This window comes from Bubalus bubalis, chromosome 11, assembly GCF_019923935.1.
Source record: "Bubalus bubalis isolate 160015118507 breed Murrah chromosome 11, NDDB_SH_1, whole genome shotgun sequence".
NCBI classification, from domain to species: domain Eukaryota; kingdom Metazoa; phylum Chordata; class Mammalia; order Artiodactyla; family Bovidae; genus Bubalus; species Bubalus bubalis.
In genome coordinates, this window is record NC_059167.1 from 32080025 (window position 1) to 32092939 (window position 12915).

Sequence of the window (12915 nt, forward strand, 5' to 3'; positions counted from 1 at the left end):
AACATAGTTGATGGGTTTGTAAAATGATATAACCACTCTGGAGAACTCTATTGGGTAGTTTCTTATAGAGTTATACAGATTTACTAGTTCTCATAGCAATTCCACTTCTAGGCATTTACCAAAACAAAGTAAAAACATGTTTCCCCACAAAGCACATATTTGTAGCAATTTCACTTACGATAGATTTAAACCTGAAAGCAACTCAAAGCTCATCAATGTGAATAGATAAGCCAATTTTGGTATAGATATACCATAGAATACTATTCAGCAATGAAAAGAATTTACCTAGTGATAAATGAAACAACAGAACTGCATGTCAAAAACATCATGCTAAGTGGAAGATGCCACTCACAAAAGACTACATATTATATGATTCCAAATACTAACTGATTCTGTGTTTGATAATGTTCAATATTATCGCATAATAATTCTCCCCAAATTCAAAGAAAATTCAATCAAAACCTCAGCAGAGTATATTATGAAACATGACAATCTGATCTTGAAATTCATACAAAAGGATAGGAAAGTTCATTTCAGGATTTATTGCAATGGTATTGTCACTCAGACAAAATGGAACAGAATCAAAAACCCAGAAACAAATTTATGGACATAAGAGAACCTGCAATATGATAGAGATAACACTAAAAATTAATAGGAAAACAAAAATCAATAAATAAATTGTTCTGGAACAATGGGCTGTCTATATAGAAAAAAATATATAAAATTAGAATTTACTTTACAGGGACACATAAGTTGCACACAGGGACACACGTGTGTGCACACACACACACACACACACAATCCAAGATGAAATGATATTTTTTGGTAAAAAAGCAAATTTGAAAAATGTCTAGAAGTAAGTTTAAGAAAATATCTCTATGACCTCAAAGATGGGAATGACTGGCAAAAGTTGTATAAACCCTAAAGGAAAAGAATAATAACAATGACTACATTAAAATTAACTTTTCTCAACTACAAAAGATATTACAGGGGAATATTTAAGGACAATATGTCCAGAGCTTAGAGCATGGCAATATTTGGGAAAAGTGGAAGGGAAATAAGCCAATTTTCCTGCCAGATTCTTATCTCCTTTGCAGGACATATTTCTGAACTTCATATGGAATAATGAAAAAGATCACTTCAATCAGAACGGTTTCAGCTTTTATCCTCACCTAGCAGTTGGGCTGTAATTTGTCCCTCCTGTCACTTTTACCTCCTTCTACCTCGTTATCATCTGCTGCCTTCCTTTTTCTTCCAAGTCTGCATGACTTCCTTATGTTCCTCCTGCCTGTTCCATAGCTAACCTGAAATATCCTGCTTGGTAAACGAATTTAGTCCCAATGAAGCAAAGTATTTCATAGAATTTTCACACTGAAGGCTTCTCTGCATAGGTAGCAGTAGTATGTTTCTGAAAATACACACTTCTTTATTTCTTACCTGCACAAATCTTCTTACATCTTCCTTAGTCATATTGGAACGATTTTTTAGAAAATCAGCTTTTGCCTTAACCACCAAATGTCGCTGCTGTACCTCAAAGTCTCTCTCCAAGGCTCCAAACATGAATGCCCCAAACATGATGTATGATATATAGACAAGCAGGATGACGCCCTTCCGGACTCTGGTGCCTGTCTCATCTTTATATAGTGGAACCAAAGAGAAATCAGAAGACTGTAATGTAGACTATAATGTCCTTTCAAAAATACCCAATACAGTACAGCAACCCCAAATTCCCAGATACAGAATATGAACTATTTTTTCTTAACCCACTTTTAAAGAACAAACTATACAATTTCCTAAATAGTCAGAGAAGTAGAAAAATAATTCCACTTCTCTCCTAACTATAAACTTGCTTCTTATTATTACTATTATTTTTTAAAGAGAAATGTGCTATTTGGGGAGATAGGGAAATGTTGCAAGGGCAAAGTTAGCCAAACGATTTAGTCATTCACTCAATTTTCTTAGCACAAATTTTATTGCTGAATTACACTTTGGAGTACCTTCAGTGAATATTTTTAAGAGTACAATGTTAACACTTTAACAAGCTGATAAAAACGAGTTAATTAGGCCATTTACACCCTCCAGTTACTAGCGGTATGAATTTAGGCCAGTCAGGTGTCTAGCTGTGTTTCAGATTCTTCATCTACCTTTTATAAAAGGAAGATAATAAGAGCTACTTGATAAGGTTGTTACACAGATTAAATGAGTTATATATTTAAATACTTAGAATGAGGCCTAGCAAACAGGAAACGCCCCAAAATCCTAGCCAGTAGTCAAAGAAGCAGTCAGTTTGCAGCAGCAGCAGTGATCACAGCAGCAGTACACAGCGGAGGATGAGCAGCTCTTCTCTCCCCCTGGTCCTCTCTGCCTTTGTCCAATAAGCATGGGGCAGAAACAAAGAGCACGGCAGCTGGCATGATGCGAGAGACTCTTAGCCGGATGATGTCAGATTCTAAGAAAGGTGAAGTCCTGTGTGTTTCACAGGACTCTGGGACAATGCTTGAAGAAGGCATCTAACTAAGGCGGCAGCACTCTGCACTTGAACCTGCCTTCTCACAGCCTCTTCTACTTAAGGGCACAAGGCAAATCTCTGCAGCACAGACCCTCATCGCTTGGGTGAACTTTCCCAATGGGAAATAAAAAAATGAAAGCACATGGTTATAGGTTTTGTATGTAACATTCTGAACTATAAGAAACAGTTACAAGAACAAGCACATTTTGAAGTCAACAGGGTTAAAGTATCTAAAATCCACCTTAATGAAATACTATACAATCCAATATGTCATAGTCACAGTTGATAATGTACATTTCCAGTGTTAAATTATAAATTTAATCATACTACATGTAAATAATTCAGAATAACAATAGAACAGTCCCACCTAAGGAACCATTTTACTTTGAATTTGTAGCAGGATAATAATATGCTTTTATTATCTTCTAGATCTGATCTGATTCCCATGTTTAAACTAGCAATAAATATCATAACTTAAAAAAAAAAAAACATATCTGAGCTAAACCTCCATAGAGTCTTTCTTAGGTTTCCCTGGCTTCAATAAAACACTGAATAGGGAGCAATCAAACCATTATATTGTATGCCTAAAAACAATACAATGTTCTATGTCGATTATATCTTAATTAAAAATACTTTCAGCAACCATTTGTTAGTTGTGCATTAAAATACATCCGATCTGGTCACATTTTACAAAAAGGTCTTCTTTGATATGTTGGGGTAAGACCTTACACTTGGAAGATTTTAAATTTCTCACAAACACGCCAACATTTGGGGGTACATTTTGCAGTCATACCACCAAGCCAAGACTGCTCTCCACCATCGCTGTCACCAAAGACCAGACCCCACTCAAGGAAGCCATTCTGAAGCAATCCTACCTCTTAAACAAAGGCTTTGGAAATCAAGACTGCAGGAGAGTTGCCTGGAAAGGGACATTTTGAGCCTGTCTAAATGATCTCATCACCATCCCAAGTTCCATCTGGAACCTTGGGGGTGGCTAGTTCTACACCCAATTATCTCCACATTATTACCACATCTCTCAGTGTGTATGACTCAGTCATTCTGCACCCAAACCCCTCCAACCTGCTACCTTTCTGCTGTGATATCCTTCAGTTTCACCTTCCTGTTCTATCAGTCTCCTGCTGATCCCTTTCCTGGCAATGACGTGACTCCCAGCCTGTGGTCAGTGGACTTCTTTATGTTTGCTGTTTCAGTTCATCTGCCCCTTCAGTTTACTTGCCGCTTCAGCTCTTGTCCCTTCTGACTCATGCTTAATACTACATGAGGCCTCTATGACTTATCTATGTTCATCCCACACTTCTCCACTTGCCAAAATGCTCCTTTGCCATCCAGACTTGATACCTGACATCAACTGTGAGTCCCTCTCTGGTTCTCTCTAATCAGAAACATGACCGACATCAAAGAACATTTCTAGCCACATCTTAAATAGAAGATCTCTGTTGTTAATTCAGTTACAGTATTTATTTGTACTATATTCAAGCACAATCCCCTCAGTTCAGTTCATTTCACTCTCTCAGTCATGTCTGACTCTTTGCAACCCCATGAATCACAGCACGACAGGCCTCCCTGTCTATCACCAACTCCTGGAGTTCACTCAAACTCATGTCCATAGAGTCAGTGATGCCATCCAGCCATCTCATCCTCTGTCATCCCCTTCTCCTCCTGCCCTCAATCCCTCCCAGCATCAGAGTCTTTTCCAATGAGTCAACTCTTCGCATGAGGTGGCCAAAGTATTGGAGTTTCAGCTTCAGCATCAGTCCTTCCAAAGAACATCCAGGACTGATCTCCTTTAGAATGGACTGGTTGGATCTCCTTGCAGTCCAAGGGACTCTCAAGAGTCTTCTCCAACACCACAGTTCAAAAGCATCAATTCTTCGGCATTCAGCTTTCTTCACAGTCCAACTCTCACATCCATACATGACCACTGGAAAAACCATAGCCTTGACTAGATGGAGCTTTGTTGGCAAAGTAATATCTCTGCTTTTTAATATGCTATCTAGGTTGGTTATAACTTTCCTTCCAAGGAGTAAGCGTCTTTTAATGTCATGGCTGCAATCACCATCTGCAGTGATTTTGGAGCCCCCCAAAAATAGGGAGATATAAACAGATTCTATGTTATTTGAGTTGTTATATCTCCTTTGAACACCTAACAGGGTTTTACCTTCTCAATAAATGCTTCTTGGATGCAACTGAATAATTTCCACATAACTTGTATTGTTGACAAACTATATTTTCCCCTCTAGACTATAATGTTGGAGAAAGAAATGGCAACCCACTCCAGTGTTCTTGCCTGGAGAATCCCAGGGATGGGGGAGCCTGGTGGGCTGCCGTCTCTGGGGTTGCACAGAGTCGGACACGACTGAAGCAACTTAGCAGCAGCAGTAGCAGCAGATTATAATGTCCAGAGATGATAAAATCTCCTACAAAAATCATAGGTTTCAGAGTTCTGTGGCATTGGGTTTGAGTCCTGGATCAGACACTATCTAATATGTGACCTTGGATAGCTAACCTTATTTCTTATTTGTAATGTAGATTTCATCATCTCCTTGCATTGTTATCATTTTGGATTTGAATTCCTGTGTAGATTGTCTGACACTAGATGAATTCTCAATAAACAGTATAACTTTGACAACTAGTTGTAATCATTGTATTTAGGCTGAACGAATCTTCATGGCATATTTTATGGTGATTTCTCTCTAGTGTTCCTTTTTAAAAAAATGTTTGTTGAATGAATGGAAAATGTGGCAATGAACAAACGGAAACTTGGCAAGAACAAATTCCTGGGAATTAGTCTGTCAGAAGCATGAATGGGTCATTTCCTCTTCTCCTCAATCCCAAGGAACCAAATGGGATTCTTCCTTGGCCACCATGAACTAGGAATGAGAAAGCTGTTTTGAGTGTATGAACCAAGAATGTGGCCCCCCAAAAGTGAAGGAAACATTGGTGCTGTCCCAAGTTTTTGTAAATGTGAGTGACTATACTTGGACCACCCGTAGGGCTGTCCCACATTGTAGAAGGAGGCCACAGTGTCCCTATATTCACACAACTGCCCTAGTGCCACATGCCCGACCCTGGTGGAGCAGAGCAATTCAGTGTTTGTTGAGCTGGGGTGTAACCTGCATTGCAGTACCAGGCTACCTGAGCTAAGATGAGTCAGTTTGTTGCACATGGAGGCTCCCAGATGCTTTGTATGCTAAGCAGCAAGTTGGAACACTAGGAAAGGAAAATAACAAGGTTATGCTTTTTACTCCAAAATAGTAGCAAGAAGAGGAAGAAGGGGAGACGAAAAGGAAGCTTTGTTAGGTGCCTCCTATGTACCAGCTACTGTCCTAAACACTTAATCATGAGAGAACCACTCTGAGTTCATCCTACAAAGCAATTATTTTAAATTCTACTCTTCTGCAGATGAAGAACGCAGGCCTAGAAAAATTTTAAAAATTGTCCAAGATCACAGAACTATTGTGACCTTTATTGAGATTCAAACCAGTGTCTAATTAGCCCCAAACTTATTCATGCTTTTCCCTGCTATTCATTAATTTTTTAGAAAATATTAATTTGGCACTTATTTATTCTATGTTAAAAACTGATATATCACTGTAAATATAACAGCAGACAAAATATACAAAAATTCTTGCTCTTATAGAGCTTACTTTCTAGTGGGGAATTCAAATAATAAACAAATGAATAAGATAAAGAATGTTAGGTGATGGTGAATGCTCTGGAAGAGAGTAGAACCAAGAAGGGAGATGGGGCTGCAATTTTAAATGGAGCAATTAGGGAATACCTCATTGACAAGATAAAAGTTGGGCCAAGACATAAAGGATTAAGGGAGGGAGCTATGGGAATCCAGGGGTAAGTTTTCCAGGCAGAGGCAATGTCAAATGCAAAGGCCCTGTGGCTGGAATACTTTTAATTCACTTTAACCTGTGTGAGGAACAAGGGAGTTAGAGTAGTTGGAGCAGTTTTACTGGTGGAAGAGTGAGACGCCTAAAAATCAGGGTCCCACTATAGCAGAGACAGCATGGACACTGTGGATCAAAAACATCATGTGGAGCATACAGGATCTGCAGAAGAAATTCATAACAGAAATAAATGCACAGCAAATGTGTGCTATTTACCTCCAAAGAGTGAACTGGGGGTAGGAAAAAAGGATAGGGTAGAATTTATACTTTTCATTTAATACACTTCTCTACTTATTTTTAAACCAAACATGCTATTCAATTTTAAAATCTAATTAAATGAATTAATATTCTATAAATGTGCTTAAGTATTAATACATGCAAAAGAATGTTTATAGCTTTTCTGTTCCTAAACAACCAATAGGGAGCTGCTTTTAAATACTGGGCTATCTATATAAGGATATATAGAGATACTTATAGAGTAGATCTACATACTGACTTAGAAAGAGGTCTAAGATTTAGGACTCAAAGCACTGGAATATGAAATGTACCTTATGGACATAATTGAATACATGTGCTCATTTATTTATATGCTGTTGTACAAAGTTCCTCTAAATAATTGTTTATACAGTAATAGCAAAAAAAAAAAAATGGAAACTATCTGTTTACAATTATGGAACTGAAAAAAATTATGGTACATTCAAATACTAAACTTAGTCATTTAAAATTATTACATATTTCTATATTTAGTATTAAAATACATGCTATGTATATTTAAAATTAATTTTAGAAAGCAAGCTTTTAAACTTTAAATTGCAGATGTGGAATGATCTCATTTTTTTTTTTTTTTTTTGGTAAAAGATTCTAGAAAGTAATTCCATGAAAGGAGGGATTTATTGTTTTCAGTGCTTTATTTCCTGAAAAACACCTGGTTCCTAGGGCATGGCCCACACACTGTTGATGTCTGTTGAATATTAAAACAATGAATAAAAGTGTATATCCACATGCAAAAAACAAAACCCAAAGGACCAATTACAATATGTTAATAGAATTTATATTTAGGCATACCATTTAAATGGTTTTTATTTTTCCTGATACTTATCTGTATTTCCTAGTTTTTAACAAAAATAATAGTTTCACTCAATGCTTATTTAAAGTATTAAAAGTTTCAGAACATTTCAAGGCTAAGAGTTCAGAAAATATCTGTTTTCAGGAATGAATATAACTAATCATTACCTAGCTGAGGACTCAGGGTTGAAGTGCAGGCAGTCAGACAATCAGTTTTTACTGGGTGGAAATGGTAGTTCTTGCAGGAGGCTGATAAGAGAGACTGAACAAATCAATGTGAACAGAGCTAAAGTCTAAAGAGTTTGGAGAGGGGAGCTGCTGTATCCTAGAAGGTAAAGATCCCTAATCACTAGGGAATTTGACTTGTACCAACTCATGATTTATTTTTGGGTTGCTCCTCTTGAGATTTGGGTAGCTGCTCTTGTGGACTACACAGTTCAGATTCCCCAGGAGTGTGTGTTGTGATTTGCATGTGATTCAGTCAATTACACATTTTCTCTTGAAAATAGTGCCTTCATTAAAAGTAAGAACAAATATGGACTTGTAGCTCTGCCTGAGCAGGACTAAGACAGAAGTTTTGCATTTCCATTGGGGCCAGGAAGGAAGAACAGTTGGAGTTGGGCCAAAGCTAGTTGGCAGTTTCTTTCTTTGATAGAAGGTTAAAAGGAAAAGTTTGGAGATGCTTACGGAGAAGGCCCTACCCCAGTACTCTTGCCTGGAAAATCCCATGGATGGAGGAGCCTGGTAGGCTGTAGTCCATGGGGTCGCAAAGATTCGGACACAACTGAGCGACTTCACTTTCACTTTTCACTTTCATGCACTGGAGAAGGAAATGGCAAACCACTCCAGTGTTCTTGCCTGGAGAATCCCAGGAATAGGGGAGCCTGGTGGGCTGCCATCTATGGGGTCGCACAGAGTCGGACACAATTGAAGTGACTTAGCAGCAGCATCTTCAGCATGAGGCTACAGAGACACCCTTTCTAACATTTTAGAATTGTGTAAGAAATTTAAGATACTTACTGGCCTTCTATATCTACCACAACCTAAAGAGCTATAAATTAAAGTCAGAGAAACCCCAAGCTTTTTGAAGCTGTTTCTTCTACTTTTGTTTTCATCTTGTTTTAAGTATGTGCATTTAATTGAATTTATTATATCACTATATTTGATCTTTTTTCTTCTGTTACTTCCTTTTATTCCTTACTCATGTACATGCTGGTAGTGTTTATTTTTCCCATTATCTTTTAGCTTTTATTGCCTTATTTACCTATCATACTTACTCTCTATATTGCCGGGGTCCAGCCCCGGCTGATCCAGGGTATTCGAAGCGGGGACGGCGTCGGCGAGGATCAGGATACAATAGCTTCAATTAGATATTAATTAGAGATGTAAAGAGTAATAGAATGAGGATAGCTCAGTAGGAAAATTCAGTGGAGAAAAGAGGCTGAGTAGCTTGGTTTACGCAGGAGACCAATAAAACTTTAAGACAAGAAGTTTGCACCACTTACGTAGGCCGCAGGCGTCCTTCCATTCTCCCGAAGGAGAGGAGACACTGAGGAGAGGAGACACTGAGGCCTCCACCAATACAATTTCTAATCAATCTTTTAACTACTCAAAGGAATCTGTGTTTAGACAGTTTAGAACATCTCCTGCCTCTCACAGTTGGGAGGCTCTGAACAATCACATGTGGCTGGAAAAACCTATTCAGGCAGGCTAGAGGATTTCCAAAGGAGTTTGTAGGTTGAACACTGTCACACCCAGGAATTATTAACTGGAGCTGTAAGCTAACTCTTTTTTCAGAGAGAGGTAGTGGGGGACAGCTCCCTGTAAAGTCAGAGGTGTAGGTGAAAGCACAAAGCAGAAAGTAGGCAGACTCTGGTTTTGGGGGTAGATGCTCGAGAATTTCCAGGGGGACTCCTGAGGCTCGATCCTGCCTTTGCGTATGCCGAGCCTCCTTCCTCATGACCTTTGCCACGGGAGGAGTTCCTCACGCTGGCTCCTGGCAGTGATAGACTTCCAGTTGAGCTATTCCAGATCCTGAAAGATTATGCTGTGAAGGTGCTGCACTCAATATGCAATATGCACTCAATATTCAATATGCCGGCTCCCGGCACTATATGATCTTATTTTTAAAAATATTTTAACCTATCATATCATCTTAACACATCCCCTTGGATAATTTTATTCTTCTACTTTGTAAAAAGTAATCACCACATCCCATTTTATCAGCATGCTGTATGGTCACATTTCTCTTAAAAGTTTTCATTAAATCACTTGAATCTCACTTAGGCCTTCTCTCCGGTGATACCCAAAGTGACAGGAACGCTTTATCTCATCCAGGAGGTCAATTCCCCACCCTCACCCTGACTCATTGCTGTATTCACCCTGGGTACTCCCTGCCAATCTGGCTAGGATTCCCAGTTTACAATGTTACAGCTCTTTGAATACATACTTGTGCCACCCGAAGGAACAGGTCAAGTTCTACTATTTACTCCATCATCCAGAAGCACTTGTGCAGACAGCATTCACTGCCTAACAAAGGCCATTCCCCTTTCCCCACTCTCTTGCTGTTATACAGACCTGACCAATAAAGACAAATGGGAACTATATCCAGAGTAAGAAGAAGTGCCTATGGGGGAACAATTTTTCATATATGGTGAATGTTATTAAGTCTACATGTGATTCCTGGAACTCCTGCAGCCCTCATGAGACAATGAGGGGAGATACTGTCAACAAACTGAGAGTATTTGTGAACGGAAGATAGGAAAATACCAGAATTCATCACTGCATTAGGTTAATGAACCAAACCTGGAACCACTTTGCCTCTAGACTTCATCTGGAAGATAATAAGTATCCTTATTATTTAAGTTCATTTTAGTCAAGTATTGTGCCACTTATAGCCCAAAGCCTCTTAACAGACATACTGGCCTTCTGTGAGGGTCCACCGGTGCAGGCGTCACCATGCGGATCTCATCTCTTTTCTACTCTCACAGTGATTGTCTTTTTCAGACATCAATTGCATTTCACTGTTACTTAATTAAAGCCACCACAGTCCTCCCCAACAGTTTCATGAATCATTGGTAGAAGGAGTCAGATTCTTCTTCACCTCCCACCAAATGTTTGGGTTCCTTATGCAAATTTGCCTACAAATTCCTAAGCAACTGTCAAGTTCATTATATCAGATTTTTCTTACAGAATAATATTGTAAAGTCTTCACTATACACCTGCTATATAATAACTTTCTTCATAGAAACAAATTATGTTCATGCAAAGAACTGGAAAATGACAGAAAAAAGTTTTTAAAGAAAATTTCAATCTACTAACCAGAAATATGTTAGTGTTTTGGTGTATTTCTTTTGAATCTTATACAATTGAGGTCATACTGCATGTGTAATTTGGTAACCTGGCTTACTCACTTAATATACTGTTTCTAATCTTGGATTACTATTCTTCAAAAGCAGGATGTTTAAAGGTTTGAAAATATCTATCATGGGGAAGTACCAAAATGTATTTAATCATTCCATTATAGAGAAAGAAACTACAAAACATAATGTTAAAGGTATGGATTTTAGGTAAAAAAAATCTCAATTCTACTTTTTATTGAACAAATTGATTAACTTCTTGTAGCTTTGGTTTCCTTATATATAAAATAGGTACAATAATAATAGCAATCTCCTAGGCTTATTGTAAGAAAGTATAAAAGCTTAAAACAGGATCTGGCACAAAGTTAATACTCAATAAAAGCTTATTATTATGATTAAATTATTGGGTTATTTTTAATTTTTCTCAAATATACATAAAGAACTCATGACCATCAATGGCCATAAATTAATTTTTGCATCTTGATTATTTGGGAGAATTATTTCCTAGGAAGGGAATTCTGGTTAATGCCTATTTGGTTTTGATACTTTATCAGAGTTTTATAAAAATAAGAAAGTAGGGAATTCAGACCTCCAGAGACAACAGTGAGAAGAATATATACATTTGCTGAACTCAATAAGTATTTTCCATTTTAGTTAGTTTTCCAGTAACCCTTCTAATATCACAGGGTAGATGAACCCATCTTCTCCAAAGTTAAGCCTTTTGTCCTAAATTGCAGCAATCCAGTCCATTCACAGGGCACTAAAATAACAACAGATCTATTCTGCAGACTACTCAGCTGACCTAGAGGATGGTATCATCTTTTACAGTTATGAAGTCTCATTTTCCTTTTTGAAAAGAAATGTGATTTAAACAAAAATCTAGGTTTTTTTCCAACATATAATTTCTGACAACTCATGGGAGTACAAAGAATGAGTAAAGTACAAAGAGTCCTTTCTGAAAGAAGCCTCATTGTAGACTCCAAGTATAATTTTAATTAAGTAGTATAATTAACTACTTAATTGCCTAATTATGTTGTTTCATCAACCAGTTATCAATTTCCTCTGATACATTTTCACTCATCCTATGTTGTGCTTGCCACCATTTCAAAGAAAGGCCACAGCATCTGTCCTGAACTCTTAGTTACTAGGCTTAGAATTCTCTATCCATCATGGCAGACGAAGAGAACGTAATGAAAGGACGAAGGCATCTTCTGTTTTTAATCCCGCTCAGAAAATCCTTTCACTGGACTTACTTGTCCTACTTATTCTTTGAATCTTTAAATTGAATGTAAAAGTTCTTTTGGATTAGATTATATACGAGTCATTAAGAAAGAGTTCACTGGGTCACCGCAGTTTGAAGTCCGAATTCTGTGGAAGATTCTTACCTTTAAACAGATAAGAATCCTTTCCCAGCATGTTTGCGGGTCAGGAATAGAGACACAGAGGTGGAGAACAAGCCTTGTGGACATAGACGGGAAAGCAGAGAGTGGGATGCACTGAGAGAGTGGCACTGACATACCTACACTATCCTGTGTAAAGCGGACAGTGGGAGGCTGCTGGACGGCACACGGCACAAGGAGCTCAGCTCTGCCCTGTGATGCCCCAGAGGGGTGGGATGGGCTGGGAGCCGGAGGGACGCTCAAGAAGAGGGGATGCATGTATACATGTAGGTGATTCACTTTGTGGTACAGCAGAAACTATCACAATATTGCAAAGAAATTATATTCCAATAAAAAGTAAAAATAAAATAAAACCATGGGGGAAAAAAAGAAATTCAACAAACCAAAAAAACCATTTGTTGTTCATTAAGGGATGCTACAGGATTACATGATGTCTTTGCTGCCCTCCAGTGGCTGTCTTGGATCCTAACAACTTGTACTGCCTTTTGTCTAGCAGCCTGGTCTCACCCTCTGTCTTCTGCTTTCTCTGCTTTTTCAGTTCAGTTCTTTTCAGTGGCTGAGTCGTGTCCGACTCTTTGCAAACCCATGGACTGCAGCACTCCCTGTTAGGCTCCCCTGTCCGGCTCCCCTGTCTTCTCCAACACCACACTTCAAAAGCATCA

The 12915-nt window shown here is 38.3% G+C and overlaps 1 protein-coding gene across 18 annotated transcripts in view; it reads right to left on the bottom strand.

Annotated features, from left to right (window-relative positions):
• The window catches only part of LOC112587813 (potassium channel subfamily K member 16), a 377120-nt gene that overhangs the window by 23586 nt on the left and 340619 nt on the right, over window positions 1–12915 (bottom strand). The window contains exons 1-2 of one of the 18 annotated variants that reach the window (XM_025295443.3): window positions 3385–4006; window positions 1438–1634 (exon numbers count right to left, since the gene is read on the bottom strand). The exons of the other annotated variants lie outside the window; for them this stretch is intronic. Of the exons in view, the coding sequence (XP_025151228.3) occupies window positions 1438–1634; window positions 3385–3442 (255 nt within the window). The 5' untranslated portion in view covers window positions 3443–4006. Of the gene's footprint in view, window positions 1–1437; window positions 1635–3384; window positions 4007–12915 lie in introns of those variants that run through there. 18 annotated transcript variants of the gene reach the window in all.